The following is a 15,748-nucleotide window of genomic DNA, read 5'->3' as shown; positions in this document are numbered from 1 at the left end:
TGTTCGGCTGCGGCATTGTTAAAGAGCTACTGGGAGGCAGTTCGGATCTGAAAACTTGTGCGAAGGCTTGGCTAAATCCCTCGGCGCACTCTTGAAGTGATAGCGCATCCCCCGTCGTTTTTTTTTCAGGACCAGCACTGAGCTCTTATTATTTAACAATATTCCTGAGTTTTCGGGAATCAGTTTTTATTAGGCTTGGTATACCGTAGCATTGAAATACTGTTGTCTTGCCTCTCATTGTCCGTGCAGTTAAAGTAGAAACCCGTATACTTCTGCCAGTATTCAGAAATATTAAATCCAGCTGCCTGTCTATATACGCTCGTTTTTATAGCCGTTTGACATCACGAGTAAGCCATGAATCATTCGTCTTAGAGCTTATCACTATTTTGGGCACACAAGTCGCTTGTATTACTTTTAATTTGTCCCGAAAGATGCACCAGTTTTCATTCATGGTACGACCCTGAAAGGCAGTCTCCAGTTCGCCAGTTAAATACAGCATATGGCTATTTTTTTATGTCTATGGCATATGTTTATGGCGTATGTCTTTTTGCTATGTCTATGGCGTAATGTTAAAATTTTGTTTCTGTGTTTTAGTTTTTAGTTTAGTTTAGTTTATTTCTGGTTTAGTTGTTTCTGTGTTTAGCGGGATTGATACCAAGCAGTGAATGGCCTCACGGCCACTTATTTCATCCATACCATGCGCGTTTGTGATGTCGGGTTGATTTGCTAGGATGAGACCTAATAAGGGATTCACCCGCGTTGGTTTCCAAACTATTTGTTCAAGGTGGTGGTAATCAATGCAGTGAAGTCAACTGAGGTATTCTAGGTGGTTATTCTGCGCATTGACAGAATTTCTAGACCAACCTATGACCGGGTAGTTGAAATCACCACCAATGATTAGTACACTGCTTAGAAACTTCGGATTCGGCCTATAGTGTTGTTAAATATGTCGACGAAATCGGCTCGACTTTCACGGTGGACGTAGCAGGCACTTAGGACGAAGGGTATATGGTCAATGCGAGCACTCACCAAGACTATTTCTTAAGGTGAATCAACTGCAATTAGCGATGCCCGATAATCGTCTTCAACTGCATGCGATCAGTACGCCGCCTCTGTCCTTGCGGAAAATTCCAAAGATTGACACAAGCGTAAGATATTTATTTGATATTTCTCCAGAAAGAAGTGTTTCCGTGCCGATAGTAATATCGGCTTAACACGTGTGAATAATGGCTTTGAGGGCATCAAGCTTTGGAAAAATACTGCGGCGGAAATTGGCGCCATTGTTTGAAAGCAGCGCGAGTGGCTGAAAATCTGTCAGCGTTTTTATCGGTAGATCCCTTAGAAATACATATTTCATTTACTTATTGAAACGCAAAAAAGTGGTCTTTGGCTGGGTAGTTTAATTTAAACATTTAAAGTGAACCGTAAGATTTCCATAATGTACCGTATTGCATCTGCAATTAGCAGAGCCATGTCTAAGTTACGGGTGCTCTTACGGAAGTCGTTTTGCAAGCGACGTATTGGTGTTCGAAAATATTTCGCCCTTTGTACAAAAAGATGTTTATACGTAAACCTGCTTGCCAGTGTGGGGGCATGCAGTACACTAGTCCTAGATATATTTAGCACGCTTAGAAGGCGAGCTTCCATTCGTGCCGTCCTCTTCGGCAATGGCACGGCACACCTCCGCCGCTAGCTCCGGTTCTTGCCAGACCAAACCACGCCAACTCTCGGTTTCGAATACCCTACCGGCATTATCTACAATCCAGGCAAAGATTTCGGCTTTGAGCTGCTCGGCCTTGTGATCGTTTGCGAACTTCAGCATATCGACAACGTTTTCGATAGACAGGCTTGAGCAGAGAGCGTCTTCGCACATCACCTTCAACCGATTCAGCTCGTAAAAGTCTGCCGCAACGAGGAGGTCTTTGGCCACACCGCTGAGGTCCAGGGGCTGGCCAGTGTAGATGAAACGAAGCAGCTCGCGCATCACGTCGTAGTCGACATCCGGGAGTGTAAGTCTTGCGGGTTCCTCATCTGGGTTACTCCGAAACAGCGACGAGAATACGGGACTTCGTGCTGCGAGAACGTTTTTGTGAGCCCGCATCTCTCCCCCGTTGACTACCAAGGTGACGTCACTGAACAGTTCGTTCTCGAGCAACTTGCCGAGGTCGTCTTTCAGCCGAGACTTGGGCACGCTGATGGTTAACGCGCTGTCCTGCACAGGCGTATTGACGAATTCGGAGAACACGGCCACTTCGCAGACCAGGGTGAGCTTGTCGTCCGGAAGCAAACCGTTTGCCTCGTGGAAAAGCACGTCCCTGCGAACAAACTTGCTGTAGCCCCAGGGTTTCTCTTCAGTGAAGGTGACGGCCAGCGGGCTCTTCGAGGTCACGGCCTCCTTACCCGCTGCATTCAGGATCGAAATCTTGAACTTGGCGCGAACGCCCGTCTCGCCCCCACAGACGAGCAGCAGAAGAATGGACACGTGTCCTGCGCTGTCTTCGTCAATGCCCTGGGGCGACACCTTCAGGCACCACGTGAGCGTGTTGTTCTCTTCCGAAGAGAATGGCGGGCTCGCGAGTTGCTCTCCTAGCTCGTCCAGTAGGCTGAAGTTGTTGATGGTCCACGTGTAAAAGTATCTGTACACTTTCGCTACTGTGTATGACCAGCTGTCGGGGGTCACGGTTTTGTCGTCACCGGATCGGTGTGGTGGAGGCAAGTTGTACGACGGCATGCTGATCGATTTCAAAGGGTCACGATGCTGTCACAGGAACTTCCTTCACGTGCTAAGGAGATAATGTAGAAACGAAATTCGTATGCAAGGGTGCCTTGCCGCAAACTGGCGGCAAGAAGCAGCGTTCTCCACAGCTCAGCGGCCTGGATCGGTCACGTTTGACTGGAAGGAACCATCAGCTGCAGTGAAAGGAACGTCGTGCTTTCCACACCTCGAATGCTGGAGAATCTGCGATAAGGAGAAGATGACTTTTGATCAGACAGGGTTACGGTCTTAATGGGCCACTGGAGTGAATTAGTCGAAGTCTTCTTTGTAACTGCAGTGTGAAGTAATATATGGAAAATCTTGCTTGCTCATTTTGCGTAAGTCTATGGCATTGGTTTGTCCACAATAAACGGCACCACGCGCTGTACACCACCGCCGTACCAAATACCGTATTGGTTTCACACTGGTTTTCAAAACGTGAAATCATTTCTCAGCTGCCAAAAATGTTCTTTTCACCCATTTTATGCCTCAGCTTGACTCGTACACACCAAGGCTGTACAGGTTAAACATGTTAGCAAATAGGCAGGTTTAACCTGATATTCTTTGACCTGATATTTAGTGCTGAAGTTTTCTAACTATAAAGTTTTATAGAAACCGTAAGTGGATTCCGCTGATCCAGGGGAGTAGCCATAATTAAATGAAACGCTTCCTTCCTAATTCGCAACTTTGTCGGTAACTAATTGATAATACGGTCCTTAATGGCTATGTCAGAAAATGACTGCCAAAGTACATGCATACTAATGTGGAAACGAATCGTTAAGCATTTGTGAACGCTTTTTAGCAATAATAAAGCAACACGAATTTTCTTGGGCCGTACTAAAATATTTCAAAAATATTTTTCCCTTGTTCAATTAAGCACTGGAATGTCTTACCATTTGATTTTGTGGAGCTCTGTGACGTAATTTTTTTTGAACACTTGCTATCAAGATCTCTTTTATAACCCTCCCTGCTTGGGGAGCAACGCTGTCCGCAGTATCCAGAAAAGAAAAAAAAAACAGTGGCGTATCACCCACGTACAAGCTGCGTCTTTTTGTGTATACTCCCGTTTTAGTGGCAACAGCAAATATCCTCTCAGTACTGTTTATTTATATCAGTAAAAACAGCACTGATCGGACGATCAGATAGACCGTTAAACAAAATGTTGAGGTATTTCGAGTTACCCGAACTTTGTCGCTGACTCACCTCACAGCGGTGACGGTAGCGGCGAACTGGCATCCCAAACTTCAATAGCTGGTCCCGGAAATGTTGCTGGATGATATGTGGGCGACAAGGCTGGGTTTGAGGGAATGCGTAGTCGCTGTGTAGCGCATTTTCAGTGGACGCAGGACATTCGCGTCATTCCGACGCAGTAATCCAACGCCGCGATGAAACCATCGCCTTTCCGCCGTCGTGATCTTTTGTGTCGAACGCTTCTTCCTTACCGCTTTCCATGTCCGCTTTTATAATTTTGGCACTGTCACATAATTAATTTCGCAGTTCGTGCTTAAATTTTCCAGAGACGCCAGGAAGGAATGCTGCGTGAACCTTTTTCTTCTTCTTCCTCCTCGTCATCCATTATGTGGCACTCTGCATTATTGAGAACTTCAGACGTGGAAGTGACTCTAAGGGAGGAATGGTTTCTAGACGTAGCCAGTACCGCAGAGAAAACAAAACAATACCAGAGCGGATAATAGCAAGACGTTTTTGTGAACTGGCAAACAATTATTTTAATCTTGTGTTGGAGGAAGGCATAAATTTGTCTGCATCTGTTTGGCTGCCTGTTCGGCTCTGCACGTCCTGATTCCCTTTTCTCAACTTATGTAAAAAAAAAAAAAATAAAAAAGAGGAACGCGACCTCTGGTGCAATGCAAAAATGTGGCCAACCTCGTCTTGGAACACGAAAATTTGGCAAATTCCCGCGAACGTGAGGGAAGCTTTTTCGGGGGTAAACAAGCCTTCTCGTTAACTGAAAGGGGTGATGTTTGAACCGTTGCCATAGCTTTCAGCGCATAAAAACTAAAAGTAGAATTAAGAACAGTTCCTATATAACCAGTTTTGCGACGTCTTGTACCCACGCAAGGCCAAAGCGTTGTGAGCATCCTGCCTGTCGAAAAGATTGACGGCGTTACTAGAACCACTCAGAGGTCTTGCAGCAGCTACGTGCAACGTTGTACACTTGCAGTCGGAGTAAAAAAAAAAGTACACGCAGAAATACGGGATTCCCGAGAGAGAGTCATCCTTCTCCACCCTGACCTTCGGCTCTTCTATAAAAAGCCGCACTTCACACACACCACCTACACATCCTTCCGGAATGAGACCATGGGCGTACTAAGTAACACACATTGCCAGGGCACCCGAACAAAATATGAGCTGTAAGACAGTTTCGACTCGTTAGGGACTGTCTGGCGGTGCAAATTCACGTCCCGAGGAATGAAAATTTAACCAGCCAAAGAATCAGTCGATCAGTTGTCGATACAAAACCACCACCCGCTGACCCAATTCAATTACTTCCCTGAAAGGCATAAACCTAGCGCCATGTTTCCTTCCACGTTTCCGGTTTTCCGGCCCGTGACTTTTGCCTGCCTCCTGGTTTTCGTCGCAGTCGCCGGCTCAGAGTCAGCCGCGTTCAAAGGGCCCACGGGAATCTGCGCGCCGCAGCCGGATTCCTTCGGCATTGGTGGCCGAGCGACGTGCACGTTCAAGAAAGTCGTCGACATCGACTCCCAGAGGATTCCCCCTGCGATACCGAGCGTCCGATGCAAGTGCCCGGGTAGCCTGTGCAGTTCTCTCGGAGACTACCGATGCGTCGAGGTGACGGATAGCCTACAGGTGTCCTACCGGAGTCCGACGTCGCCTACATCTCTCGTCAACAAGACCATCGATGTGACGACGTCCTGCGTTTGCGCAGCGACCCGCAGTGCCCGTGCAAAGGACGAAGGTGTGTTCCGAACGGAGAACGATCCAAATGAAGATGGGTTGAACGGTTTCAACAGCCTGTGATGTTTCGTGACGATCAGTGACTGCGAGCGCACCTACGCTTGCTGTCTTCGCTCAGGTCAAGAAAGGACTCGTGGCTGCTCTTAATAACCAATTGTGGCCGCGGTTATTTTCCTGCAGTTATATTTCAGGGCGAGCTCTGTAACAATTTCTGAGTAACATGAGCCGAAATGCCTGAGTATTGCTTTAGTAAATGCCTTAGTATTTCTCAGAGCGGAATTATGGCGTCGCCCCATGGGGCTCGAATAATCGGCGCTAAATTACTTCACCTTAATAACTGAAGTTGTCGACATCAGCGAAGGCAAAAAAAAAGAAGTAGGCACCGGTATAATTTTTGATGAAATACGTAATCAATTTTGTTATATTTAACGCCATTGGTAATAAAAACGATAATAGAGACTTGTCTTTCTAAAGCTAACGCCATTTTGATTTTACAATTTTTAGTCGACATGAAAAGTTGCCCGTTCGCAAGCATGACTCCTGTTGGTGGGTGGTGTTATTGCTGCTTTGTTTCAATGGGGTTCAAATGGAGTGTGTAGGAATGGATAGGGCACCTTTTTTTTGAGCCAATGCCACTCTAATTCTTAAAATATGAACGTCTTCGTCGAGAAATTCTTGGCAGGAAGTATGTATATGAGAAGCTACCGCCAATGTTCTGCGTCCGTACGCATTTCCGTATGTTGAACAATGTCCGCGATTCTACGTGGTTTCGCCCTAAAGAAGTTGGGCTGAAGACAACGTTATTGCCCAAAAGCGGTTCGCAATCATCAGAACAGCTGGCGATGTCTGCACTGAAATTTATTAAGTGTGGTTGCAATTAAAGAACCATTGGTGTTTACGTCTGTTGCCTCTGTAGCCATGTTTTGCGTATGCTGATACGCTGACTGATTTCTTTCTTTTTATGGAAAGTATCCCTTAAAAATAATAGCATAAACGAGTAACTGATACCTTCTTTCGTCTCAACTAATTAAATAATAGCACGTAGTTTTATTATATATTCAATAACAGCGAGCGGGAGTTTACGGTCACCATTTTTTCTACTGTATTACACGCTGAAAAAAAAAAAAATACGGGCCTGTCTTCATTCACTGGAGTATAGCTGTTACAGGCAGCGTTGGAAGAACGAAAACGTGTTCGGTTGTATATAGCCACCACATTCAAAATGGAACGTAGTCAGAACGATTGCAATGCAAATACATATCTCATTCGGGCTGCTGGTATGACTGTTGAAGACTGATTGGGAAATGCTTGTCAATTGTTTCTATGGCCCAAGGAGGCGAGTTAATCCCAATCGCGGTGGTCGCTTTTCAGATGGATGTGAAAAGCAAAAACACCCGCGTGTCATGATTTCAGCGCAAGTTGGAGATCCCGAGGTGGCCAAAATTAATCCGGAGCCCACTACAACGGCACGCCTCATAGACCAAGTGTAGCGCGTAACCGCATTAAACCCCGCAAAAGTCTTTCCTACGACAGTTCGCAACACTGACCACAACATTCGTGAGGAATGCCGTTTGAGTCGCAATAGTTAATATGGAAGCAACGATAATTGCGAACTTTATTGCTAAAACGACAGCATAACATTCAGCTAAACGCTGGTGGGGAGAATTACGAAGTTTATGTCACATAAAAACTTTTCTTGCCCCTGAACCTTTCTTCCATTGCTCTGTCTTGCACAAGCTTTTAACAAAACACAGCAAACATTGTACAGTTTTCTATTCGGTGACTGTGGCCACAATAATGCTTAGTTAAACGCGGTTCGAAGACACAAGTCACGTGATTACACACACACACACACCCGCACGCACGCACGCACGCACACGCACCCGCACGCACGCACGTGCACACACACACACGCACACACACGCACACACGCCCACACACGCGCACGCACGCACAGAGTGACAATGACTATTCGATGACCGCATGCATGGTTCGAGGCTGTACAGAGCATGCAACGTCGATTTGTTTCTCAGAGAAGGGAATTAGAAAGGAAACATGACTGTTTCCATTTCGCCGACTAAGGTGTCGAGCGGTCGTCCAAACGCAACCACTGGGAGCTCCACGTAGTGCCGGCGTGCACAAAAATCCCCCGTCTCGGCCTTCACGAGCAACCGTCATGGTGGAAAAAAAAAAAAAAAGCTGAGCCCGCGACAAGTGGGTGAGCATGCCAGCGAGAGGAAGTGACAGTAATGCCCGCAGGTAAAAACAACCCGCTATAAATAGCTCCGCGCGGCTTCGAACGGGAATCACATTGGAATCACGTTATTTGTATCCGTACCTGTACGTATACGTTTAGAACTCGTCAGGCGCAGATGCCGCACAACTTAGACCAAGGAGTTGTTGCCTGCGCGTTACCAGCTGTACCGAAAGCCCAAAGCGGCATCTCGCCGTTGACACCTCTGGCGCAATAAGCGCGGTAGCAGTCGCTCGTAGGCGCGTGTGCAACGCCGGCGCAATTTCTGACATTTTGAGTGCATTTTGCGTAATTTTAATGCTAATCTTCCCTCCCCCTCGAGTGCATGTGACGGGATCTTGCAATTGGGCGTGCAAGTTTGCGTTTAAGTCCTGGCAGTGAACCAATAAGCAAAAGCATTCTTACTAGAGGTCTTTCCAGAGCCGACAGAAAAAAACTGCGTCATTTTCCAACTACCACGGTTGCCGATTGCGATTACCTTTCCGAAAAGTTGTGACGCACCACAATAAAAGGCGTCTTTTTAAAGGAAGTCAATTTACATACGAATTTTCCCCCGCGGCACAAACACGTGATTTATACGGTTTTTGTCCCGCTGGTTGAGGTTACCTGTAGTCATTTGGCAGGTAGCTCGTTATCATCGCAAGTAAACCTGTTTCCACTTCCCCAGAAAAAGCTGGGCAGAAGTGTCTGTGTGGGATTTTACCGCGCAAAGGACGTACTGCGCCACTCATTACTCAAACCGTTATTGCTGGTAGTCGAAACCCCGCCGCGTTGCTTTCAGAGCGGGTACTTGGATATAATCGGTTCGCAGGGAGCTGGATCCTGATTGCGGAAAAGCCATCTTTACCTTTAGCGCAAAACCAGGAACCACCCCTGAAGCAAAAATACATGTAGTATACATGCCAATATACCTGCACCCGCTACAACCAAGGCTTTATCACTCCAATGACCCGATTCTACTTCGTGCAAGAAGCCGATCAAGGCCACCGCACGCAAGGATGATGCGAGGTCACTGGATTGAAAGGTTTCCGTAAGAGCATAAGCGGGCAGGACCGGGTTAGGTTCAAAACACAGCCGCAAGGGACATCACGGGAAGTGGCATCATCGAGATAAACACAAAAGGACGGGGAGTCCCGGGACTTGAGAACAGTTTCCGGTGGCGTCAGTGCAGTGTAAAGAATTCATTCATTCATTCATTCATTCATTCATTCATTCATTCATTCATTCATTCATTCATTCATTCATTATTTGTACGCGCCCAGCAACAGCGCGTGTCCTTAGTCGGTGGTGCACAAAATAAAAAAAGAAAGCAAACAACTAGCTAAGGTTGCATTTCACTTCGCAGAGAGCTTGGTAGATAGCGTACGAAGTAGTCTGATTATGAATTGGTATAGCGCAGCAATCGCAACGCAGACGAAAACTTCGACGCAGACATGTCAGTCAACTGAAGCCGTAGTAACGTAAAAACCAACACTTATCATACGTAACAGTTATCCTACACACTTCGTGTTTAAAAAAACTAAATAACAGCATCTTCACGAGTAATAAATTACAAAAAAATATTTAAATGAAGAACAATATGGTTTGTTACAACATTTATCGTTAAAAGGTGGCGCTGTAGTGGTTTTCCGATTAAGACAGGAAGGTAGCCTGCATCACTCTTGACTTTGATGGTGTCTCCGCGAAGCAGACTATGTGGCCAGCTGAATATTTATATCTTTTCAGCTTTAGCAGTAAGAAACCAGGAATTCCTTGATCATCGCATTTTCCTCGTAACGTGAGTTCATTGCGCCTCATTAGTCGCTCAAAGGTGGAAGAAAGCAGCCACGTTCTGTAACACACATGTCTCTGTGGACACGTGGGAAGAACAGAACATGTATGGCAGAACATTAAAATCGCGGCAAGTGCACTTTATTTCGTTCATGTTTCCACTTTGTCTCCCAAGGTTAGGGATTGAGCTCGCCCCACAGATGGCGCAGGCGGCGCGGTCCACTTGCGAACTAAGGTCACGCGGAATTTCACCGTGTCGTCTCCGACAACGAATCCTCTTCGGCACATCGCCTCAAACCTATTGGAGCCGTAGTGGCAGTAGCCACTTCCCTGTAGCTTCAGACGAGCCGCCCTCGAATGCGTCCACGTAGGTTCGACGCAGGCCACGCTGTCCGGTGGCAAGAGAGACCATTCGCTGGGATGGGCCAGTCTGACAGACTCTATCTTCCAAGGGTTGAAGGTTCTTCGGCGCTCCTCCACTCTTCCGTAGACGTCGAGCGCTGAATTTTCCTCGAGAATGACAAGTTTGACGTGGCAGCTCTGGTTGTCGAGTTCTATCCTCGCTGTCCACGTCTCGGGAATAGAAAGTTCTATGCCGCGCTTGAGCAAGTCGTAGAGCGGAAGAAAGTCGGAGCCCGAGGTTGAAGCGTTGGGCTTGGTCCGCTTGAATGAAACCAAAAGTGCTCGGCGCTCGCGATCTATATCTCCCCCTTCCTCCGACAAAAAACGCGTTAGATGAGCAGGCTCTGTACCGGAAGGCATGCTCTGAAATCTCTCTGATCGCCCTTCAGGCTGTGACTGAAAGAATCTTTCTTGAGGAGGGCCTGAAGTGTCCTGCGAGAAATTCGGAAACGCCCACCCAAGTGACGAAATGGCAGCGTGCAGGCGCTTTTGTTCGCTTGGGGTCTGTAGAAGTTCAGGATCTGACACACTGTTGGCGCGTGCTTGCACCGTATCACCGATGGTCGATTGAACGCCAGGCCCGGAGCTAGCCGATGCAAGTGCCTTCAAGAGCTCTCTAGCTTCGCCGAAGCTGGAGACTAGAAACGAGGATTTGGAGTCTACGCCCTTCACGCATTCGACGAGTTCGTTCATCCTCGACTCGAGACTTGCAAGGGTGTCGTGCATCAGTTCCTGGCTGCCGTGGATGACGGCGCTGCCCGCAGGTCTCCGCGCGCCAGCCTGGCTCTCGCCGAGATCCCTGCATCCTGCTTTGCAATGTACTGGAAGGCGTGCTAAGAGGAGCGGTGCGTGGCAGCGCTGGCAGGTGACAGTGTGGAAACCACAGTCTCGCTCGAAATGGCCCAGGAGGTCAGATAGTGGTCCCACAAAGGTGCAGCCGTACGGGGAGTTCCAGCACTTCACCTTTCGTTAGGGAAGAAACAAAAAATCAAGAGTGAGAGGTGTTGGGTACATATTAGTAGAGAGGCTCTCAATGACACAACCAAATGCTCGAAAAAAATTGGTGCTGAACATTACAATAATTACTATGATAAGTTGCGTTTGCCACTGCACACTTTCATGAAACCGCGATTAAACGGAGTATGGAATGAAAAGGTGGGCAGTAAAGCTTCGCTCTAAAGGTATCGCGGCTCTACCAAGTATTCCCCCTTTCATGGTTAAAAGCGTGGGATCGCCGACCAAAGGTTTATGAAAAAATCAAAGCCGCTTTCTTAAGAGAAAACGGGTCAAAACACGAAGCTTCCTACCATGAAACCTGAGTTGAGTCAAAGTCCAATATCCAAACTTCTTCTACCATGTCGGATAGGAGCAACTGATTTATTTATTTCTTGATTGATTATACGCTTTAACGCGACGAAACTACACAGGTTATGAGGCGCGCCGTAGTGAAGGGCTCCGGATTAATTTTGATCACCTGGGGATCTTTAACGTGCGCCGAAATCACGAACACAGGGACCTCTTTGCTTTCCGCCTCCATCAGAAAAGCGGCCGTCACGGCCGGGAATTGAACCCGCGTCCTCGTGCTCAGCAGCCCAACGCCTTAGCCACTGAGCCACCGCGGCGGGTAAGGGAACAATTGGATAGACGTACGTCGACTTCATAACGTGAGGGACCCAGGTTCTACTCCGACTACGTTAAGCGTTTTTTCTTGAGGCGGTTGGTGTTCCTTCCCGTATCATCGTCGTCGTATTGTGAAACCATGTGTGTAAAGTCGGCTTTCCTGCAGTGTGTTATGTAGCGACATCGAGGGCCATGAGTGAGGCGTAGAAAGCTTCGCTTTAGAATGTTTAAAAGACGTTTCGGCTTTGAACAAGGCTCCCGAATGGACGCCGAACCGTCTTTTAAACCTTTTTGAATATAGCTTTGATCGGCAATCTAACGCCTTTTGCTATGAATTTTTACCCGAACAGACGAGATATCGTCAGATTTTAGATTTCATTTCGTACTCCCTCCTTACCTTTAACTGTTCTAGGGCAATTTCTGTAGCTTTTCTGTATGCTGCTACGTCACAGCAGTAATTGATTCAAAGCTACGACACGGCAACATTCCGTGGGGAGGGAGAGTGCGTGCACAGGCGGGTTTTTAAAACACGAAGATTACTTGCGGTATGCACAGTTGGTGACAGTCCCGATTTGATGGCTTTTGAGCACACTTGTCCATCTTTCTACCATTGCTTTCCATTTCTTGTGTTAAGTCCGCCTCTCTTCAATATAGCCAGTAATATTTTCTGGTCAGCCGGCTTATGTAAGCTCTAGCGTGTCTTTTAAGCTCCTTGAGTACTTTTACCGTCGCGAAAATGAAGACTTAGAAAGCATGAAGTAATTTTTGTTAGAAACATAAAAAAATGTATACGTTGGGTTATATATATATACAGGGAATCCCAGCTATCATGCACCCAGATAAAAAAAAGAGCAATGGCGTTACTAGAACAAAACCTAGCGCATAATGTTTCCAGTGCAGTGGAGTAGCGGGAAGTATTTTTTGCTATTGAGATTTAATTAAATAATTAATGTAATCATCTAATTCGAGAAGTACTGCCCCAGTCATCGAAGTGTCAATGAGACACTTGCAGGTACCCACGAGAGGAATCTAACTGCGGCATTTTTTAGCGACTAACTAATTGCCGCGAAATATAAAAAAATAACTAAACCCCGCGACGTATCAAAAAATACCACGTGATGGCGCTCCCGCGCGCATCGTGACGCAATGCCCTCAAACAGGCTGCGTCTGAGTTAGCCAGAATGAAATAAAGAAGAAAGAAAAAATCGCGACTGAGTTTGTGCCTTATGTGCCACATCTTTGTAAATATACTACAGGGTTCCCAAGGTATACGACATAGATTCACAGGTGCAGTTTCGCACCTGGGAATCCATGTCGTCATGGGGGGTTATGGGAAGACCCGAGCTTGCGGCTTGAGCTTTGCATGACGATTGGATTTTTAAGCGGTTTTTGGGATTTGCTTTCTTCACTATGCATTACCACGTCTACAAGGTAGGAGGTAGCCTAAATGCTCCCTGTTCTGTGGTAGCCGCGAGCCGTGGCAACTGCGTGTTCGGTGAAACAGTGGGCAGTGCGTGATCGTACCTAATGTTGGTGATGCAGGAGCGAAGGGACGTACACCCTTTGTCAAAATTTTGTGGATCAATCCTAAGCCTTCTCGACCACAAAGAATTCAAAGAATCGGCTTTACCTTTAAATGTGACAAAAATATTTTAAGACAGTAAGAAAGAAAGGTGTTTTCTCTAGCTTTCCTGCATAAAAAGTTTCAGCCTCGCTCGGGATGTAAGCATGTACATTGAACTTTTTGTAGCCTGCGCGTTTACGGCTTGGCCTGCAAAATTTTGACAAGGACTGTACGGTATGACTGAGTGGGGAATATAACGCCACGAAACTTTCAGCTGCCAAAAAAAAAAAAAAAAGAAACGATACGTACTTCGACGAATACAGCATACGACAGATAAGGGCGCCTTTATCCGTCCTATCTTGTCTACGTCCACGACTTAATTCCACGTTTGCTTTTTTCTTTAAGTATGAACCAACTCGCTCAGCAACAAGTTTTGTTAAACTGTAGCTGACGGTTGGTGCACCGGTTCACGAAGGCGACGTTTTTATTAGGCACGCTGAAAAACATTTCCAAGCTCTTCAAACTACTTTTTATTTGAAATAATGGTAATATTAATAAAACAAGAGTATATAACGCGTTCCCCCAACATATTAACATTGTTGTTAACTGCCAGCTTGGTCTACAAAATCGCAGTAACAACCGTACCGGCAAAAAATAAGCTTTACTTCCTTTTTCCTAAGCTTTAAAGCAGCCTGTCTTATTTAATAATTATGTAATAACACACCATTCTTTGCCTTTTTGTGGCACTGTGCTTGAATATACGGCCTCTAAAACATTTAACTCCAAGCCACCCGCCGCGGTGGCTCAGTGGCTAAGGCGTTGCGCTGCTGAGCACGAGGTCACGGGTTCGATTCCCGGCCGCGGCGGCCGCTTTTATGGTGGAGGCGACAATCAAAAACGCCCGTGTGTACGAGATTTCTGCGCACTTTAAAGATGCCCAGGTGGTCAAAATTAATCCGGAGCCCCCCACTACGGCACGCGTCATCACCTGCGTTGCGTCGGCGCGTTAAACCCTACAATCAATCAATCAATCAATCAACTCCAAGCCAATGACAAAACTAAGGCAAGTGCATGGTATGATATCGGCCCATGACGACACAGACGGCCTAGAAATGAGCCAGATAGGCGCTGCGCCAGATTCCTCTCTAGTGTATGAAGTAAGACTATGTTTACTGCCACACGCGCCCCGCGAAACTTGCTGTTGCTGCTCTTTCCATGCATGCCCTTATCAAAGTGTACGTGTGACGTGCAGAGCAGTTGCGTTCAGTCAGCTTATTTGAGGGCGCTGGATTACGATGCGGGCGGGAGCGCCGCCACGTGGTATTTTTCATATTTCGCGGGGTTACTTTATCAGTCGGAATAAATTAGTACGCAATTAGCTCCTCGCTGAAAATACCGCAGTTAGATGTCTCTCATGGGCACCTACAAGTGCCTTATTGATACTTTGATGATTAGGAGAGCAATTCCCGGAAGAAATGATTAATTAAAATAATTTAATTAGGTCTCATTACCGAAAAATTACTAACCGTGATTACAATGTACTTGAATATATATATATATATATATATATATATATATATATATATATATATATATATATATATATATATATATATATATATATATACTGTTGTCATTTGCATACCAACGCAGAACGCAGAACTTTTCACATTTTTAAAGCAGTTTTTCTTTCGGCCAAGCCAGGGAAACAGAGAGTTTTTAGGCCTGATACTTAAAATAAATGCGATGTTTTATCATTTTACGCTATTGCAACGACCTATTTTAGTAATAAAAATGTTATCTTTATTCCGCCACAATGAACTATCACTGGCGGGCTTGCAATCTCGACGATAGGTTGGAACAAAAAAAAAAATAGGACAACACAATTAACCATGATGCAGCTCATACGGGATGCCGCAGACCACTCACCTTAAGCGCAAATACAGCCTCGGCGTCACACTGATTACTGGGGAGCGGTTCATCGCGGGGTACTACTGTACCGTCCAGGACACATAAAAAACTGCGCGCGTCCTCCGGCGATGATGCTGTCCTGCATCCTTGAAAGCAGAGCTGGCACAGCCGATGTGAACACGGAAGGGTGGTCGTCGCCTCCGTAATTCTGCCACACAAGCTGCACACCCACTGCGGCGGGAGGGCATCCACAAACTCTGTCGGCCTCCAGTCTGTGCCACGTCGAAAGCCGCTCAGTATCCCAAAGCGTTGTAGGTCCTGCATTGCGGTCATTGCTGCAGAAAGGCGCAGTTCCAGGTGGTTCTCTCAGCAAGAAACATCAATCCAAGCCAGCTTTACAGACGTGTCGAGCAGACAATGCTTACACCGCGGCGAATAACACGTAGAATTGGTAGGGAAATCCGCGGCGTGTGCTGCCAGACACGCGCTCGAGTGCGGAGATAGCGTCACCAGGATACAGCTTGTCAGCGAGTTG

General features: G+C 46.6%; 2 protein-coding genes and 1 pseudogene across 2 annotated transcripts; 1 reads left to right on the top strand and 2 right to left on the bottom strand.

Annotated features, from left to right (window-relative positions):
- Nucleotides 1-1,609: 1,609 nt before the first annotated feature.
- Nucleotides 1,610-2,731, bottom strand: LOC144160086 (speckle-type POZ protein B pseudogene; annotated as a pseudogene).
- Nucleotides 2,732-5,057: 2,326 nt separating this feature from the next.
- On the top strand, nucleotides 5,058-6,067 carry LOC144159268 (uncharacterized). The gene has a single exon (XM_077690646.1). The coding sequence runs from the start codon at nucleotides 5,291-5,293 to the stop codon at nucleotides 5,753-5,755; it is 465 nt and encodes a 154-aa protein (XP_077546772.1). The 5' UTR covers nucleotides 5,058-5,290; the 3' UTR covers nucleotides 5,756-6,067.
- Nucleotides 6,068-9,839: 3,772 nt separating this feature from the next.
- LOC144159266 (uncharacterized) lies at nucleotides 9,840-15,723 on the bottom strand. The gene is made up of 2 exons (XM_077690644.1): nucleotides 15,232-15,723; nucleotides 9,840-11,081 (listed from the first exon to the last, which is right to left on the bottom strand). Exons 1-2 carry the CDS (start codon nucleotides 15,544-15,546, stop codon nucleotides 9,867-9,869), a joined length of 1,530 nt encoding a protein of 509 aa, XP_077546770.1. The 5' UTR covers nucleotides 15,547-15,723; the 3' UTR covers nucleotides 9,840-9,866.
- Nucleotides 15,724-15,748: the final 25 nt, after the last annotated feature.

The sequence above is a fragment of the Haemaphysalis longicornis genome, unplaced genomic scaffold, assembly GCF_048455015.1.
Source record: "Haemaphysalis longicornis isolate Haplotype H1 unplaced genomic scaffold, Haemaphysalis longicornis Haplotype H1 scaffold_10, whole genome shotgun sequence".
Classification (NCBI taxonomy): domain Eukaryota; kingdom Metazoa; phylum Arthropoda; class Arachnida; order Ixodida; family Ixodidae; genus Haemaphysalis; species Haemaphysalis longicornis.
Note: the sequence above shows the minus strand (reverse complement) of the source record. Positions and strands in the feature narration are given on the sequence as shown.

Excerpts from the sequence above, each read along its gene's own strand:
- LOC144159268 (XM_077690646.1), top strand. The coding sequence starts at position 5,291 with ATGTTTCCTTCCACGTTTCCGGTTTTCCGGCCCGTGACTTTTGCCTGC.
- LOC144159266 (XM_077690644.1), bottom strand. The coding sequence starts at position 15,546 with ATGACCGCAATGCAGGACCTACAACGCTTTGGGATACTGAGCGGCTTT. Across the intron at positions 11,082-15,231 it reads AGGCTGTATTTGCGCTTAAG|GTGAAGTGCTGGAACTCCCC; the intron begins GTGAGTGGTCTG and ends CCCTAACGAAAG.